At 35.5% G+C, this 19,004-nt stretch overlaps 1 protein-coding gene across 4 annotated transcripts; it reads left to right on the top strand.

Annotated features, from left to right (window-relative positions):
* Positions 1-903: 903 nt before the first annotated feature.
* On the top strand, positions 904-18,011 carry NTS (neurotensin). 4 transcript variants are annotated; one of them, XM_014066131.2, is made up of 4 exons: positions 904-1,277; positions 4,920-4,981; positions 16,545-16,766; positions 17,598-18,011. In XM_014066131.2, the coding sequence occupies exons 1-4, from the start codon at positions 1,193-1,195 to the stop codon at positions 17,742-17,744; spliced, it is 516 nt and encodes a 171-aa protein (XP_013921606.1). In that variant the 5' UTR covers positions 904-1,192; the 3' UTR covers positions 17,745-18,011. The 4 variants fall into 4 exon arrangements, with proteins under 4 accessions (XP_013921606.1, XP_013921605.1, XP_013921607.1 ...); XM_014066130.2 differs by having other exon boundaries at positions 17,595-18,011; XM_014066132.2 differs by having other exon boundaries at positions 919-1,265.
* Positions 18,012-19,004: the final 993 nt, after the last annotated feature.

Raw genomic sequence — 19,004 nt, 5'->3', positions numbered from 1 at the left:
GAGTTGAACTCATCCTGCATTATTGACTTGGAGCATCTACGTAATACATTCAGGACATGGAGATGCATCTTCAAAAATACACATTTGAGCTTTAGCTACCTTTCCACAAATAATCTGAATTATTAAATCTTGTGTTTGGTGCACACAGAGTTTAGGATGACTTTAGTCAATGCTTTCTGGAATGAAGCCTTGGAAAATAAAAAATAAGTTATATCTGTAAGTAGCAACCAGCAAAATATTGTTGGGAATCTAGGGACAAAAATGAGGAGGCAGAGGAAGAAGAGGAAGATCATTTTCACTGTGCCAAGTTTATCCTCCCTAATCTGATTTTTTCCAAATGTATAGGAACCTCATGGTCTCTGGCTGTGAATTCTTAAGAATTGCAGTCCCAGCATTTCTTCTGAATACTATTTTGGTCTGGTCTCTTGCATAAGTTGAAATAAGTAAAGAAAGAATGACATAACAGTACATTGCAAAATATTTATTTTAGTTAAACAAATACTATATTTTTCATGGTTTTGTTAAATTCTTTTCTGATTTATATGACCCACAGAAACAGCTAAGTGACTTATACAGGTGACCTATGACGGCACGCAAATACAAAGGTGACATTTAACTTACTCTCATGACATTTAACTTACTCTCATTAGATACTTTATACTAGCTTTTTTCCAGCCACACATCCCTCAATTGTGCTGGACCGCAACTTCCATCACCAAGCTAAACTGCCTGCTATATAGCGTTATGTGGCTGCAGGCAAGGAGGGGGGGGGGTAATAACAAATCCTGCATTCCCATTTGGAGGCAAAGGTTTTAAAACCGGGCGCAACTGATAAGACTGTCCTTTTGGCGCCGTCTGTCTCACAGTCCCTTGCCCCTTTCTTTCTGCTTCAGGAAATGTGAAGCGCAGCGCAACTAATGGAGGAATCGCGTCAGTTTCGCTCCGAAGAAGAGGAGGGGACGGAGCAGGCGGGAGGATGCTTGGTTAAGAGAGCGGCTGCAGCGCTTTCGTGACATCACCCCTCCCCGCTTGCTTATATACTTAGGGGACATCTGGAGCTCTCTTTAGGGTCCAGTTCTTTAAAAACCAGCTGAAAGCAGCAGCTCTTTTTTCTGCACGACTCTCTCTCATTCAGATAGCTTGCCTTTTTGTATATGGACTTCACTGTATAGAGAGAAAAGGGAGAGAGTGGATGGCAAGAATGGTGAAGATGCAGTTGGTGTGCGCGATGCTGCTGGCGTCCGCTTCCTGGAGCCTGGGCTCAGGTAAGGTCCGAGGTGCGCTCTTTCGCTCTCTCTTTTTGGCACGGCTTCCCTTCCGATTGGGAGAAGGATTTGGGCTAATCCGGCGGTGCTGCTACTATGGGAGGAGTTTGTGTTGTCCAATGCAGGGAGGGTAATGTCTGGTCAATTTCAGAAAGTTAGCTTCCAATATGAAATATAAACCAGTTCTTCTAGGATAAGTGCTTGGAGAGAGAATCTGGTGAATTAAAATGTGAGGGACAAACGCGAGTTTCTGAAAAGTGCTTCCACCTGTTCCTGTATCAGTCTGAACCCTAAAAATAGGTGAATTGTATCTCAGCAACTAGGTATTCTCTTTCTGAAGAGGTTCTTTGAGGCAGATCATCCTGGGACAGGGGCCACATTTACAGACTTACTGAAATGCACCTGTAAATTAGCACAGGGAAGAGGAAATTCCATGCTTCCAGTCTCCAGGTTTTTGGATTCTGTAATGGACCGTAGAAACAATCTTGAAGAGCAGGAGGAAGACAACCATCACATAAAAAGAGGCAGAAATGTAATTTGAGAAAGTATCTCAGACTTGACCCTCCCCCCCTTAGTTTTCTTCAAAATAAAGGGAAGGGAGACATTCAGACTTGCAGATGAATTAAATGTCACAAGTGTTTAAACTGAGGTTTGTAGGGTTAATATTGTTGTAAATCAAAACTCCAAGGTATGCCATTTGCACCAGTAATAAATTAGCAGAAGAAAGAAATGGAGTGAATATTGCCCCCTGTGTAATACAAACCTACTGTAGATCTAGAATTTTGATACAAAGGAACAAGAGTTGTGCCAAGGCAATCAATCTTTATATTTTCAGGTTTGAAAACATGCATACAATTTTGTGCAATGTTTAGGGGAAAAAAACATGTATTTTTTATTTCCTACTAATAAAATAGTTATGACAGTGATCTATACAGAGATAATCATGATAATCAATAGAATATAACTGCAAAGATTTTTTTAAAAAAAGTAGGGATGTTTTACCAGAAAAAAAACCCACCCCACCCCACCCCAAATTGCTGCTCTTCCATATATTTATTGCAGAATCTTGAAATCCAGCAATAATAATGTTAAAAATCAAAAAGGCTTGAACTGTTATTCTAGCTGTAAATGAATAACTTTAGGTTTGGTTAAAGTAGGAGATATTTCTATATAATGATATATGAGCAAATATTTATTGCAATGTAACTAAGCTCATTCATCCTTAAAGTTGTTCTTTGTACACCAATAATTATCGGAATGTTTATTCCCTTTTAAATAAATTATTTTTTATTTGTACCAAAAATTGGTATAAATAAAAAATGGTATGCACCCATACCTCCCCCACAAGCTATATACTTTCACATACATGCATCAAGAAGGTGAGAAAGTTGAGAAGATGACCAGGATATTAGCAATACAGCCTATTACATGGGTAAATATCAAAAAAAGATTGTTCGCTTTATAATCTGTTTCAAAAATCATTAAAAGTAAAATCATTAACCTTGAGGATTAATGTACTTATATAAAGGATAAATATATGACCACAATTATGATAAAAGGAGCTATGTTCTTCATTGTTTGCAAATTGTGAAATGATTATTAGTATAAATCAATGAAACGTTACAGAATATCGTGATTCTTTGAATTGGATCACAATAGACACAATCCAGGAATAAATTCTTCAAAATGTATTGATCCAAAGGGTCAGATTAAATGAAAATCAATGAAATGTTTCAGGAAAATTAATGGCAGTATTAGTGCTAACAATTTTGCTGTGATCCCTGAATATTGGAGGAGCAATAATCTCACTGAGCTTCTGAGAAGTCCTGATTTTGATGACGTTTATAATAAGAATTAGTCAATGTGTGAACTGTAAAACAGTCTGATGAATATGTTTAGCTTTTTCTTAGTAATATTACCATTATGTGTGTAGTTTTCATTTCACTCTGATGAAATATATTTCCATAATATCATTTCTGGATCCTGTCCAGATAATTTCCCCTAATCCCCATGTCCTATTTCCTGAGCTCTTGAGTTCTGAATTCTTTGTCATTAAAATTTGAAGGATTTGTTTTACTATAAGGACTATACGGTAATTTGGATTCAAAAGGGGGAAATACGTTTCACAGCATGCATGGAAAACACGTTGCACCTGTTGGTGACTCCTTAAAGAGCTCTTTCTTTTTCTGGGCTCATGCATGGTCCTTGCGGGGAGGGTGATACAACTGATTTAAGGCAGTGCCTATTGGTTCAGTATGTGCATGCTCATATATTTCATATCATAGTTTCTTCTTCAAATCTAGATCACTGCAAAACCCTGAAAAGTAGACCCATAAAGCATATTATTTCTCATTCATCTTCCACCCTTATAGATACTTATTAAAATGCCAACACCTACCGGTTCTTCTTGATTTATTTCTTTTATTTTTCTGGTTCCCTACTATCTTGGCAACATTTTATTTTTTAATAAAATATAACTTTTTATATTTTTTGTGAGCCATTTGTACTATAGTGCATTTAAAGTGCATTGATATTTTTTTAAAGAGACAGTGTTTATAACATTGTTTTACTTTCAGTACTGTATTGAGGATGTAAACTTGAGAAGCAAGATAAAAGCAATATATTAGTCATATTGTATACATTTATGAGCTAGTACCATTTGCTGTTTTTCAATCAGGAATGTACTGTTCATTACTTTAGTTGGAGCCCATCCAAATAAAGTTACTAATGACCGGTCGATTGAATTATATGGAACAGCAGCAGCAGCAGCAGCAAATAACAAGAGTTCAGCTATTTGTATCAATTGGACTTATTTTCAATCTGCCTATTTTATTTTATCACTCACAATTACACTCAACTGTAGAGTTTAGATGATGATGATAATGATGATGATGATGATTAGGGTTAAAACAGTTTCCCTTTTAACATCTTTTATAAGACATTCTTCAAGTCCTTCTATCACTGAACATGACGATGACCAGGAAATTCAATTAAACTCACTGAAACTTTAAATCTCTTTTTGTGCTACATATACAGTATCCTTATTAATAATATGTCAGTGTAAACAGTGATGGGATTCAGCCAGTTTGCACCACTTTGGGAGAACCAGTTGTTACGTTGCTGAGTAGTTTGGTGAACTGGTTGTTGGAAGAAATCATTAGAGCAGAGAACTGGTTGTTAAATTATTTGAACCTCACCACTGAGTGTAAATGTATATGAATATGTCTGCAACTTACATATTCTCCATAGAAGATAACTGTTAACTGGCTTCCATTGAAAGGATGTTTGAAATTATTCAATCTATAAAAAAAAAAGAGCTTCTTTTAAATATATAAAGTACATGCTGTCATTGCGGAAGTATGTTAATTTAGAAATTAAGTCTAATTTCATATCCCATACTTTCACTATTGGTGATCAGATGTTTAAATGTTTCAGTTGACCAGTTGAGCTGTTTAGTTACTAAACATATTTTCCAATGAAATGGCATAAATTAACAAGCATATATTAAAGAAAGGAGCACTTGCCAAACATTTATTTTAGTCAGTTCTTAACCCTAAATTGTTTTTAAGGGATATTTCTAAATTCTATATGTGAAGTACAAATGCTAGTGATTTATAATGCAATAGTAAACATATGTTTCTCTTTAACTTGCAGATTCAGAAGAGGAAATGAAAGCCCTAGAAGCTGATTTATTGACCAATATCTATACATCAAAGGTAACACTTTTTTGTGCATCCCCCCTTTTAGGATTCAGGAATACTCATATCAAACATCTATGTTTAAATGTATAATAATACTACACTTAAAGGTTGAGTATAAGAAATAAGAAAAAGGGTCCTTAAATCAAATACAATAAATAAGAACAAGCATTGGTAAAGAGACAATGCCAAATAATATTATATTCTTTATATTATGGATACATAGCTTAACTAGCTAGCACATTCCCACCAGTGGGCAATTATGGGATGATGTCAAGTTATTGGCTGAAGTTTTATTTCTAGACATAATTTTGCTTGATAAAAGCGATGTTAACCTCAAGTCACATAGCAATATTAGCTTTTCTTGTAATACCAACTAAGCCCATCGAAACAACCAAACTGTTACAAGGCATTATTAAGTGGGATACCCCAAGGTTCTATCTTAGGCCCAGTACAGATAGTCCTTGACTTACAACAGTTCATTAAGTGACCATTCAAAACTACAATGGTATTGAAAAAAGTGATTATGACCATTTTTCACACGACCATTGTAGCATCCCCATGGTCATGTGATCAAAATTCAGATGCTTGCCAGATGGCTTGTACTTATGACGGTTGCAGTGTCCCCAGGGTCAATGATTACCTTTTGCAATCTCCTGACAAACAATGGAGAAACCAGATTCACTTAACCATGTTACTTACTAAACAACTGCAGTGATTCACTTAACAACTGTGGCAAGAAAGGTCATAAAATGGGGCAAATTTACTTAATCACTGTCTCACTTAATAACATAAATTTTGGGCTCAGTTGTGGTCATAGGTTGAGGACTACAATTTAGATGAGGGGATAGAAGGGGAAATCATCAGATTTGCAAATGACACTGATTGGGGGGAATAGCCAACATTTTAGAAGATAGAGTCAAGATAAAGAAGAATCTTAACAGATTTGAACACAAGGTCTCTTCCAACAAAATGCAATTCAGTGGTGAGAAAAGACTGAATGCACAAGTATAGAATAGGTGATACCTGGCTCAATGGCAGAAAGTGTAAGAAGGATCTAGGAGTCCTAATAGACAACCACTTAAATATCAGCCAACAAAGTGCTACAGCTGCCAAAAGAGCCAATGCAGTTCTAGGCTGCATCAACAGAGGGATATTATCAAGATCACATGAAGTATTAATACAACTTTATTCTGCTTGGTAAGATCACACGTGAAATGCGGCATCTAGTTTTGATCACCACAATACAAAAAAAGATGTTGAGAGCCTAGAAAGAATGCTAAGAAGAACAACAAAGATGATTGGGAGGCTGGAAGGCTAAAATATATGATGAATGGTTGCAAGAACAGGGTATGACTAGTCTAACGAAGAGAAGGACTAATGGTAAAATGATAGCAGTCTTCTAATATTTCAGGGGCTGCTAGAAAGAAGAGAGGGTCACTTGTAATCAAGGAGAGATCTAACCTAGAATTAAGGGGAAATTTCATGACAGTGAGAACAATTATCAGTGGAATGGCTTGGCTCCAGAAGTTGTGGTACTTCATCACTGGAGATTTTAAAGAAGAAATTAGACATCCATTTGTCTGGAATGGTGTAGGGTCTTCTGCTTGAGCCTTCAAAATCCCTTCCATGTCTGTTCTTCTGTTAACACAGAATAGACTTGTGTGCAATGGAATTTTATGTTCTCATATTTGATGAAATTATCTCAGGACCTCATAGATTCAAAAGGTAGAATATATGCTTTGATAGGCATATATTTCCCAAATCCCTTAAATACACTTTAATGTATGAGTTCAAAATGTAAGCAAATTTTCAATATTTTGCTGTAAAAAAATGTAATTGCATAAACATGAAATCCTGTTATGCAGCTGGTTATGTTTCCCATGAAAAAAAAGAAAGAAGAGGATGTTATTTCTTCTAAATATTGTTAAGCTGCAGCCAATATTATTATTATTTAGGTTCATTGCTGAAATTTTGGATGACCATTATTTATAACCTTTTAGTTCATTGCATATTTCTGTAATATCATAGTCTGCATCCAGTAATGGCACTAGTTATATTAGAATTTACTATTACTCCTCTTATTCTAAATCGAATAAATGCCATCTCTTTCTGTCTAAGCTTATTACAAAATAAGACTTTTTTTTCTGGAAAGCATAAAGCATTCACTAAATTAGTAAGAAATATAATCTCAGTTTCAAACCTATAATACTGAAATCCAGATAATGGGCAGGGCAATTGATAAATCAATCAAGTTCTTCTGTTACAAACCATCAACTAAAAATCAAATTACCCCCCTCTGTCTTCATAGTTTCATATTAACACAATATTATAGACTAGGAAATTGCATACTTTCATGTAAGAAATGTGAACAGAAGCGCTAAGAAAAAAATGTGATATGTGGTTATTTTTTATATTATATATTATACAAAATTTAAAACAAAGAAACAACAACAAAAATCTTAAACCTATAGAAAATGACCATACACAGGGACCCTATGTTTTGAAGGGCAACAAAGGGCCCCAAAAGATAGCAAGAATTCATCTTTCAAAGTAGGAAAGTTGATCCAGCTGATCTTTTTTAAAGATTTCACAATCTATGTTCTCAGGCACTTAATAAGTATTTTGGAGAGCTCTGCCATTATATAAAAGACTGCATGGTAAATTGGGTATTTAAGTAATATGTGAGCCATCTGTACGGAATTGATTTAAATTTCACATTATTGAAATACATATTTTGCAATTAAGAACATAAGAAATAATTAAATGAAAGCCCAGTTTCCTGGATTCTACATAAATTCATAAACCTGAACTCTGTACATTTTCAGAGCCTCCAATAGTTAGAATGATACTCACATAGTAATGCATACATATAGAAATAGGAACTAAACAAATACTTGAACAGATTCTTCTCTTCAGTGAGAATTTATGTAAAGCAACATTATGAAGCTGATCCACAAATGACATCTCCTTTCCCAGTTCTAAATAACAGAGCAGAGTGACCACATTGCTTCATTGGAGACAAGAGAAGAAAACGAACTGCAGTTGTAGAGAACAACCCAAGGTTGAGTTGTATTCTTTGAACTTAGTTTTTCATTTTTGTTCTCTGTCTAGGCAATATCTTCAAGTGCTATGATCTTGGAGAAAATTGATTCTCCAATCAATTTCTAACTTCTCCCAGATCACAGCACTGAAGATTTTGCCTACGCAGGCAATAATCTATCTGAAAATGAAAATGTAAGTGATCTGCTGTAAGAGCTATTTTATAAAGAGAAGCTTATTGCTTTCATGATTTGTTGAGTTGGAGCACTCATCCCATCAAACAGTCTTTATGTACAATAAAACGCAGCTATAAGGACTCCAGCATTTTATTTCACATATTAACAAGTCAACTTTTGGGTTTATATAATAAATAGAATGTGTAAGGTTTTCTTTGGGGGGGGGGTGTTGCATTTTGTTCAGACGTTCAACTTCTCCATCTGCCAAAAATCAATATTAATAAACACATCTTCTGAAAATGAGTAATTGTCATTCAATAGTTTATATGAAACTGACATAGAAATTTCAATTTCATGAAAGAAACAGACGTATGTGTGTGTGTGTGTGTGTTTGTGTGTGTAAAATCTGAAGAGGTCAAATAATCATTAGAAAACTGTAATTGTTTTTAAACAAAATCTGTAACTTTGAAAGGTTACTAAATGAACTGTTGTAAGTCGAAGACTACTCTTCCAAAATATTCAAGACATGATTTTTGAGTTTGTGTTTATCTGTATTTTCCTTTCTATTTATGTGGCCTGAGAGAAATATAAAAACAGGTTCTTTTTTTCTAGCTATTCTCTTCTTGTGGAAGATCAAGAGCTATGTATATCATGCAGTTTGCCTGGATCCATTAAACACATCTGCTACCTTCTATTGCTTGCTTTGAAGTTAGTTTTAACTGTTATGGTTGCCCAGCATGTGGTCTTCCAGATATTGTTGAACTAAAATATACAGCAAACCCAGCAGAGTGGCCAAAACAATGGTCTTCTCCATGCCAAATTTTAAAAGTAAAATCTTGTTTATTTAAACAAAATAAAAATTTTCCTCATGCCCAAGTTCTTAATCAGAAAGAAAGTCTTTCTCATTCAGATAAAATATTGATTGTTAGCATATCAAACCCAGTTAATGGCATTATGAAGTAACTGTTTTATGTTGGCATATATATTTCCTTAGGGAGACTGAATTTTTTGAGTCAGCTACCAAGTACTGCAGTTTTCTGAAGCTGAACATCATAAAGTGCCAAATTCTATTATACTTTGTCTGAAAATAACAACATGGCAGATACACTGTGTGAGAGAGAAAAAAAAGTATCAAAGTAAAGCATGGAAAAAGAACATTTTCAATCTAGTCAAACAATTCAGTTTGGAACAGTTACATATTTTAAGAAATTAAATATGATTTATGGCAGGATGATTAGGTTAAAAAAAGAAGGCATTTTAATTTAAGAGAGAGAAGTTTGAGGTTGGAAAAAAATGGAAAATTTCTATGAAAAGTGAGTACTTGTACGCTATTTTTTAAAAATTCCACTATAGTGTTAAATGTTTCCTATTAAACATAATGGTTATCACCACAAAGAAATTCCAAGGTGTTTTGATGTTGTGCTAAAAAGTAGAAAGTAACCAACTGTTGGATGGCAGTGTATGGAGGATTATAACCAACTAAACCAAAAAAAACTTATGTTTCTGTCTTTACCTTGGACATTTTGCATACATAATAATCAAAGAAAATGGAAGTGGGGAGAGGAATCAAAGTTCCTACATATCTGCATAAATTGTTTCAGCAGTTTACCACAAGACCCTTTGAACCATAATATCTCTCAGCCTTTGGGTGATCTGAGCCTGTGTGCTTAACTTTTAATCATATCTGTACTGTTTGTATTTTGGCTGATCCTCATTAAAATGTAACTGGATCATTTTATCTCTGTACTTCCTTGGGCATTATTTGTGAATCCATTGTTTGAAAAAAGAGACAAGTTTAGGAAAAAAAATGAGTGTAAAAATTATGTGGGAGCATTTTATCTGAAGAGCTTCTAAGCAAAGAGGAAGGTGATCATAATTCAATCAGTTGTCAAATTATGCAGTTACAAACAGCTAATATTCCACTTGGAATAAAAGAGTCCTGATTTTAAGATTTTCATTAGTATCATCTCTCACCTTTGAAATCTGGTCAGTCTCTCACATTAATTCCTAAATTAATATCATGGTAATCAAGGATTGTTCCTTCCACTCATATTTAAAATTATAATTTGATGTAAATTTTGAGGAATCACATTCAAAGTTTTGAAAGTTATCTACCTATGTACTTTGAATTAGTCTTTTTTCATAAATATTAGATCCTATCAGCTGATCAGCTTGGGATGTCAATCCAGGATATCAAGCAACCTTACCAAAAAAAGAATATTTAACACTCCATAATGTTGATTGTCATGTTTGAAACATCCAATTATAGCCTCTCCTTATACGGCAGAATCTACTTTTAGACCTTAGTTTTATTTATGCAACATTCAGCATTTGTATAGTAATGACGAAGCAATGGTAAATATATGAAACAAAAAAAGAATTTGGTTTTGAAAATTTCCCATAGTCCCCTTTGCTGTAGCTCTCTGACATCTGCTAAAGCTCTTCTGTAAAAGGAAGGGAAGATTGAAAAAGATGAAGCAAGATGAATAGGGTTGGGGTGGCCAAGAGAAACCTTGCAAAATCAGGCTTGCATTTAAGATCCCCAAAAGAAAAATTCTGACCTCTCCTGCAGTTCTAATGAGAGATGCATTAGTAGTCTCAATTTTGAGTATTTTTGAGTATTTTATTAAATTTATATGCCGCCCTTTTCCCTGGGGGGACTCAGGGCAGCTCACAACTCAAGAGGGGAGGGGGAAAAAAACAAACTTTAGACATATAGAACAATACAAATTTAAAAAACACAACATTCATACCACTCGGGCGGGTTACAATCTTAGTCCCAGGCCTGACGGGATAGCCAGGTTTTGAGGGCTGTGCGGAAGGTCTGGAGGGTGGTGAGGGTACGAATCTCCACGGGGAGATCGTTCCATAGGGTCGGAGCTGCCACCGAGAAGGCTCTCCTCCGCGTGGTTGCCAGTCGGCATTGACCGGCAGATGGAACTCGGAGGAGGCCTAATCGATGAGATCTAATAGGTCGCGTGGAGGTATGTTTCAGCCAACAAGCAATAACCCTGAGTTTCAAGAGCAGCTTAAAGGGCATTTAGTGCAGAAACGGAAGTCCAAAGAAACATTAGAAATGGAGGAAAATAGCAGTGGGTACAAACTGCCACAGGCATAACAAGTGATTGCAGATTGACTTTGTTCTGTTTTAAAATATTCTTGCTAAATTGATCTGTGCTGAGTGCCAGACTTTGCCAGACTTTTTGTATATAATGTCCCTTTCTCCTATTCCTCCCCCTCACAAATAACCTGGCCCAGAGATAAGTGAGCATCTGTGACTGAGGATTTGCAAGAACCTGGGCCCCTGTGCTCTATTAGAGCACCTTAAGAGCCATGGTGCAGTATTGTAAACTAATTCTGCTCACTGCCAGGAATTTGATCCTGACTAGCTGGAGGTTGACTCAGCCTTCCATCATTTCAAGGTCAGTAAATGAGGACCCAGATTGTTGAGGGCAATATGCTGACATTAGTAAACTGCTCAGAGTTCTCTAAAGCCTTGTTTGAGTGGTATCAGTGGTGGGTTGCAGGCGGTACGCCCTGGTACGCGTGTACCGGAGCCAGCCTGGAGCACTGGATACCATTCCAGTACAGTGCTCCGGAGGGCCCAACCGCCCGCCCTTATTCCTTACCAAAGTTTAAAGTCTTTTGTGCTTCCGTGCAGGTACATGGTGCATACAGCACCTGCATGACGCTCCACGGAGCAGCTGGAGCGTCACGGAGGTGTTTGAGCACATGCACGTGCTGCACGTGTGTGCGCACGCACTGCACGCATCCATGAGGACGCTGGCGGCCCCGTTCCAACCGTACCGGTTATAACGGGATTTGCAACCCACCACTGAGTGGTATATACTGTAAGTCTAACTACTGTTGCTATTGCCTAAGCACCACAGCTGCAGTTGAAGCGAGGGGACTTTGAGTTCCCAACATTTTTTTTTTTTGCATCATGGCTTTTTGATGCAAATGACTCTAGACAGAGGACATTGCTGTGAAATTTTCCTTTCAATAATTGATTGTGTCATTGGATTCAGGGGTAAAGAGATGGTAATGGTGGTGATGGGAACTAAAACTGAATCACTTATGTGAGAATAGCTTAAATTGTAGGTGAGAGCTTGTGGAAGATATTAAAAAGTTCATTTTCCCAGCCATTTCCTGAAGCTCTTGCAATAAATAATGATACATTGAAAAGACCTCACACTTCTGAGGTTTGATTGTGGCAAAGGAATTATACTGCTGCCAATTACCTCCCAAAGACCCATTAGATCACACAGGGCAGGCCTCCTTCGGGTTCCGTCTACCAGCCAATGTCATCTGGCTACTACCCGGGGGAGGGCCTTCTCTGTGGCAGCTCTGGCCCTTTGGAACGAACTCCCCGCAGAGATTCGGACCCTCACCTCTCTCCAGGCCTTCCAAAAAGCCGTTAAAACCTGGCTGTGTCGGCAGGCCTCGGGTTGATGAGTTCGCTTCCCCTCTCGAATCGTGTGGCTGTTGGTTGTTTTTAAATGCCTTGTATTTGTAGTTTTTGTGTTTCCCTTTCCCTCCTTGGGTTTGTGTGCCGCCCTGAGTCCCGCAGGGAATAGGGCGGCATATAAATAAAATGAAACTTAAACTTAAACATACTATTAAATGCAGTCTAAACTTATCCATTTATTATTTGCAAACATTATAAATTACTTCAGTCATTATTATAATGCCTGGATTATAATTGTTCGTTCTTTTTTTGGGGGGGGGAAACAACACCTAAAAGACAATGAACAAAAGAATTTACAAAGCTATTGAAAAGCTTACTGCTATAGAGAGCTAAAATGCATTTTGCTCATCTTTTCCATATTGGAAAGGTATCTCTTCATAATGTAGTAATAAATAGGACACTAGGCAGAACTGTCATACCTCATTCAGAATATAAGGGAGAAGCAAGAAAGAATATAGAACAATGGCTTCTAGATGTGTCTAAAAGATGGAAGCTTCAAGAAGAAAACTCATCAATGGGTCATCTTATAGATTATAATTAAAACATGACAATAATATTTCATAATTAGACAAATGTGTTATTCTATGTTTTTGAATGGAAAATAAGAATATGGTGGTGAAGGTTGTTTGCTGCGTCTGTTGGGTAGTTTTAAATTGTCTCTGTTTTCTGTTTTTGTCTTGTGTGTTTTGTATGGCCCCTTCCCCATGTGTTTGTTCGCCGCCCTGAGTCCCTCCGGGAATAGGGCGGCATACAAGTTCAATAAATTGAATTGAACTGAATTCTCCAAGTTTGTGAGTTGGTTTCCAAACGTTTCATTACCAGGCTAGGTAACATCTTCAGTATAATTTAGTAAACCATTCAAAAACCAACCCACACGCTTGAAGAACGAACCCTCACCTTTATCCTACACCTGAGCTATGGATATTCACCACTATTGCACATTAGGATATTTCAGCCATTTCAAATTTATTTTATTTTAAATGTTTTATTTGCTTTTTTTAAAAAGTATTTTTACATATAGTTTTTAATTGGGAGGGTCCTTATTATATTCCACACAATCTCACAACAGTTCCTCCCTCTGAAAAGGTTTCTACAATAGACGAGCTTAATTTTAAGGCCTCATTATTGATGTCTTGTAATTTATGTCTGTAACTTTAGCATTTTAATGTATATTAAAATGACTGACAATTCAAAATATTGTTAATTCAATATTGGTCTTTCCCTAGTCTATAATTAATAATCTTGTCAATTTGACTTGCAGCCTGATAAGAAGCTTGCCACAGAGAACATGCATGTAGATGCCAATCTGGAAGAAATTAGGTGTATTCTGATAAAGTTTTACTAGTCAATTCCATCTAAGGACTCTCTGAGTTACATTCCAATGAAATAATACTGCATTTTAATGTGGGACCTTCTCTCGGTTTTACATTGGGCACTTGTAAAATTATGAGATTTACAAAATGACCATGCTGGGGAGAGTCACATGTTCATATATGCCCTTTATTCATGATCTGAATGCTGCAAAAGACAAATATAAACATAATGTACTATTGTGATTAAACTAATACATTTATTATATACCGTAGGTTCAAAGAGAGAGACCAAGAAAGAGGGAGATATGGCATTAAAAAAGAGTGAAATACTCTTAGAAACTTTTTTTTTTGCAGACAAATGACTAATATAACTGCTTAGTGCCAATATTTTTCCAGAAAAAAATCTGGCTCATCACCTTTTCACAATAAAGTGTTGGAACATAGTTGATCATGCCAATAGACAAGAATACACCTGCTGAATAATTAAAATGTTCAAATTAATCATAATCAGTGCATATTTCCCACATTGTATCAACAGCAGTCCTATTTTATTATGGAAAAAAATGGTATCTAGGGTGTTTTTTATCATCAGAAATATTTAATTATTTAAGGTCCTGTTTTGAAATTAAAGGAGAGACATATTCAAATTCTCTGCCATGTTGTGCCAATTTTCTATCATCAAGGAAGACATTTCAAAACATTGTTATGCAAATTTGTCCCTGCCTAGCAGGCTAGTTGACACCATGATTAAATTATGTACTGCAATAACAGACAAATCCAAGAAACAACTCAAAATAGAAACAAAGTTCTAACCTAAAATTAAGTTTTGGATTCACTGTGTATTCACTCTGGAAAGCATATATATTGGCACGTAGATAATCTGATTTATATAGATGCCTTCAATTTCTAAATTTATCTCAGGTAACAAGAGAGTTTTCCAGAATGATGGTTTAGAGCTGAGCAGCTATGAGGATCAGCTTTTTACGTGACTGCTTATTACTGAGTTGGAAAGACAAGACAATATGATTGTTAATGCCATACCATAGCATGAACACCAGTTATTTAAAGCTAGGATCATTTTGAATATAAAAAAACCATACTTAAGTAGAAATATGGCTGAGTTTATTTTTTCTATCATGTGCAGAAGTTTCCCCTTGCACTGGGGAGGGTGTGGAAGAAAATATATTAGCTAGGGAGGGAAGAAACCTGCTAGTTTTCTTTCATAATTAATTCATCTTTCTGAGTTACAGCATTATTCATTATTAATAATCTGAAGACTTAATTAATTGTGCATAGGACTTGGTTCTAACTGCATCATCAGAAAGCCAGAATTTATAGTTATTGAAGCTTAAATATGATTGTTAGAATCAAGAAAAACAGTTTTTATATACCACAGAAACTTGAACAATAGTTTCAGTTATGTTCCTACTCATATTCTGGAGTTTGCAGAAATGTACCATATTTTTTGGAGTATAAGACACAGCTTTTTCTCCAAAAAAAGAGGGTGAAAATCTGGGTGCTTCTTATACATTGAATACAACATTTTTGGCTTCCTGAAATCCCACCCCCTTCATAAAAATGGACATACAAAGAGTTTGGGAGGCTTGCAAAGTGTTCCTGGGGGCTGGGGAGATCAAAACAAGCAAAAAATGGGCCGGTTTTTTTTTGCTCATTTTTGCCTCCCCCCAACCCCCAGGAACACTCTACAAGCCTCCAAAAGGCAATGAATGTCCTTTTGGGGGGCAAAAAACAGGCCGTTTTTTTTTGCTAGTTTTTGCCCCCTCCCCCCCAGGAGCACATTGCAGGCCTCTCAAACTCTCTGCATGCCCCATTTTTCACAAAAAATGAGGCATGCAGAGGGTTTGGGAGGTTTTCAGAGTGCAAAAACATTTTTTTTAATTTACCTTTTTAAAATCTTGGTGCGTCTTATGCTTCGGTGCATCTTATACCCTGAAAAATAGGGTATTTCATTTAGTTCTGTCAAGTATTTTATACATTTTTCTATCAATTTTCATTCAGTTTGAATGGATGCAAATTCTTTTAAAGAAGAAGATAATTTCAGTGTATAGAGTACTTGAATTAGTTTGTTGACTAGGGTGTCTGTAGACTGATCATCCTGGTGGTCTGCATCTTATTCTCTCAAGTTTCATTCAAATCCCAGGGAAAAATATCATAAATGAACACCTTCCATAGAGGTTTTCAGTATGGAAACTGTTAATTCCAGGATGACACCAGAAAAATGGAAAAATGTTTGAGAGAGGGAGAAATGGAGGGATGGATGGATGGATGGATGAACGGACAGATAGCTAGCTAGCTAGATAGATAGATAGATAGATAGATAGATAGATAGATAGATAGATAGATAGATAGATAGATAGATAGATAGATACCTATTGTAGTATAGTGTTTAAGGTGCTGTACTAGAGCTGTAGTGTAGAAACATGTCCATAACCTCACAGGCCTTCATTCTGCTGTAGAGTGAGTGCCTAAAAATATACACATAGGCAATGTAGCCTGACTCTTATATCCTTCTGCTGATTAGAAGGATAAATAATTTACACACTGGGTCTTGCCTTTTTCAGATAAACAAAGCAAAATCACCCCAGTGGAAACTAATACTTTGGAATATTTGTGACTTCATAAGCAACCTGAACAATCCAGAAGAAGAAACAGGTGACCCTGAGGAAGATTTTATGATGAGAAGACAATTTGCTTCTACTTCTGAGAGCTTCACTTTGGAAGCAATGTTGACACTGTATCAGCTTCAAAAAGTCTGTCATACCAGAAACATTCAGCAGTGGGAGGTAATATTAACAATTAACTTCTTATTATTTTGTATTATCTTGTTTGTATTACAGTAATTTTTGATTCATACTGTCCATGTAGTTAATTATTTTCTTTTAGATAATGACTTGGAACCATACTTAGCAAGTTACTAGTGAAATCTATCATTTTAGCAAGCACAGGCAGTTCGATATTTTTATTCTTAGAGCATATTCATAGTTTTACTGCTAAATTGTTAAGACAAATTAACAGGACTTCAGTTTAACATAAAGTTTCAGGACCTATTTAGACCACTAGAGTACAATTATACATTTGTGAAGCAAGGCATCAGAAAATCTGCTATTAAGAATGTGCCAAAGTATTTTATTTGTATGGAAATATGTATTTCCGTATTTCTAGCACCAATATGCTACCCATTACAATTGAAAACATATTGCAAAGCATATATTCAGTATTTTAATAACATTATTAATAACATTATTAATAACATTAATAATGAAAAAGTAAAAGTACAGAGGCACAAATGAATGAAAAAGCAACTTTTTAGGAAAACAGGGTTTTTTACATCTTCCCTCTTTCCCTCCCTCCCTCCAACCCTCCCTTCTTTTCCTTTAGAATACAGTGACTGTCTAAAATTAGCTTAATTCTCCAGGTCATCATACTGAAAGATAATTCTTCCTATTTATAAGCTTTCCTCATTGTGTTCTTGTTTTTTTTCTTCAAATTATATTGCTATATTCATCCTTATTTCTGCTAAGTAGCAGAATTCAGGACAATTTGGATAATATTCCTCACAACAAAATTGTTTCAGGTGAAATAATGATTCCGTATTTTCTCCTTATTGCCAGCAGTTGCTCCAACAAGATATTTACGATCCAGAGAATGCAAGTCAAGATAAAGATCTGATGAAGAGAAAAACTCCATACATTCTGAAACGACAATTACATGCTAACAAAGCCCGACGGCCATACATCTTGAAGAGGAGTTCATATTACTGACTCAGCCTTTGAAATAATGTACATGTAGTTTATAACTAACTATGCTTTATGTCTCCCTTATTTCAACCTCAAATCTTATGTGTGGAAATATATTATGGAACGCAATCAAGATGATAACATAATTGTGTATTTTTTGCTATTGTTGTTAGTGGATTGTGATGTTTTTCCTACTTAAAATTAACTGGACAAATACATTTACAAATAAATCTAGTTTCTAAGCATTATGTATTGTATGCCATTGATAATATTAAAGAATTGGCAATGCTATTTATTCTATACTGCATACCTGTTTCTACAAACCACAGTTTTATGAAAGCATAGGTCTATGAAAATTGTCCATTTTATCATGCGCTATGTGTTATACTATACAGTCCTCATAAGCAAACAGATGATCACTTAAAGCATTTTAAAATATCAGCAATGAGTATTCACATTCAATAATATAGAATCAATAAAATAATAACATCCCACCCAAATTCATTTGCTTGCATTTCAGCATAAATTGATGGAACAATGAACCTTGTTCAGAGTAAGTTAAGCACATTTAAATAATTGACACATCAGATATTTATTGATCAACATAATTCATGGGTATCAAAGATCCATTCTGTTCAATGGTACTGACTTCCATATATATAGTTTGACAAGGATAATTCTTAAAATATATTAAATGCTAAGACCTTATCTTGTATGTATTTATGTCTATTGGGCATTTGTTAGATGGAAGAGTTTAAGGTGTTCAAACTGGAATATAAAATTTGGAGACTATTAGTGGCATATTGGTTAAACATCAGATTTTCCCCTCCTACAGCTGGTAGGAAAAACTCTAACCAAATATATTATTGTAGCAGTTAAAGCAAGATAATAACACCAAACATAACCTGACAATTCTTTTTGTTTCATTTTTTAAACTCTTTAATTTTTATCTGCTTGTATTTATTGCTTGTGGATAAAGAATTTGACATTTGAATTAGAAATATGATTCCCTGTTACCAAAATATAAGCAGATTTGAAAAGAGAAGGAGAAAATGCCCTAAATGTTTGTTGTATAGAAAAAGATAGATATTATATAGTTATAGATACACATACATATGCTAACAATTGAGGAATCTTCTTGCTCCTTCTTTGGGGCTCCTATTATAAAATTGTATCAAGATGAGCCTCAGCTAACAATGTTGTTGTGTCAGTTCAGTACCAAAGTCTGAGGCCATATCTTTTAAATGTGACATTTCCCTCTCTGTTTTTCATCTGTTTTTATAA

This window comes from Thamnophis sirtalis, unplaced genomic scaffold (assembly GCF_051295495.1).
Source record: "Thamnophis sirtalis isolate CommonGarterSnake01/CBP01778 unplaced genomic scaffold, rThaSir2_p1.2 scaffold_9, whole genome shotgun sequence".
In the NCBI taxonomy this organism is placed as follows: Eukaryota; Metazoa; Chordata; class Lepidosauria; order Squamata; family Natricidae; genus Thamnophis; species Thamnophis sirtalis.
This window is presented reverse-complemented; position numbering and strand designations above follow the sequence as displayed.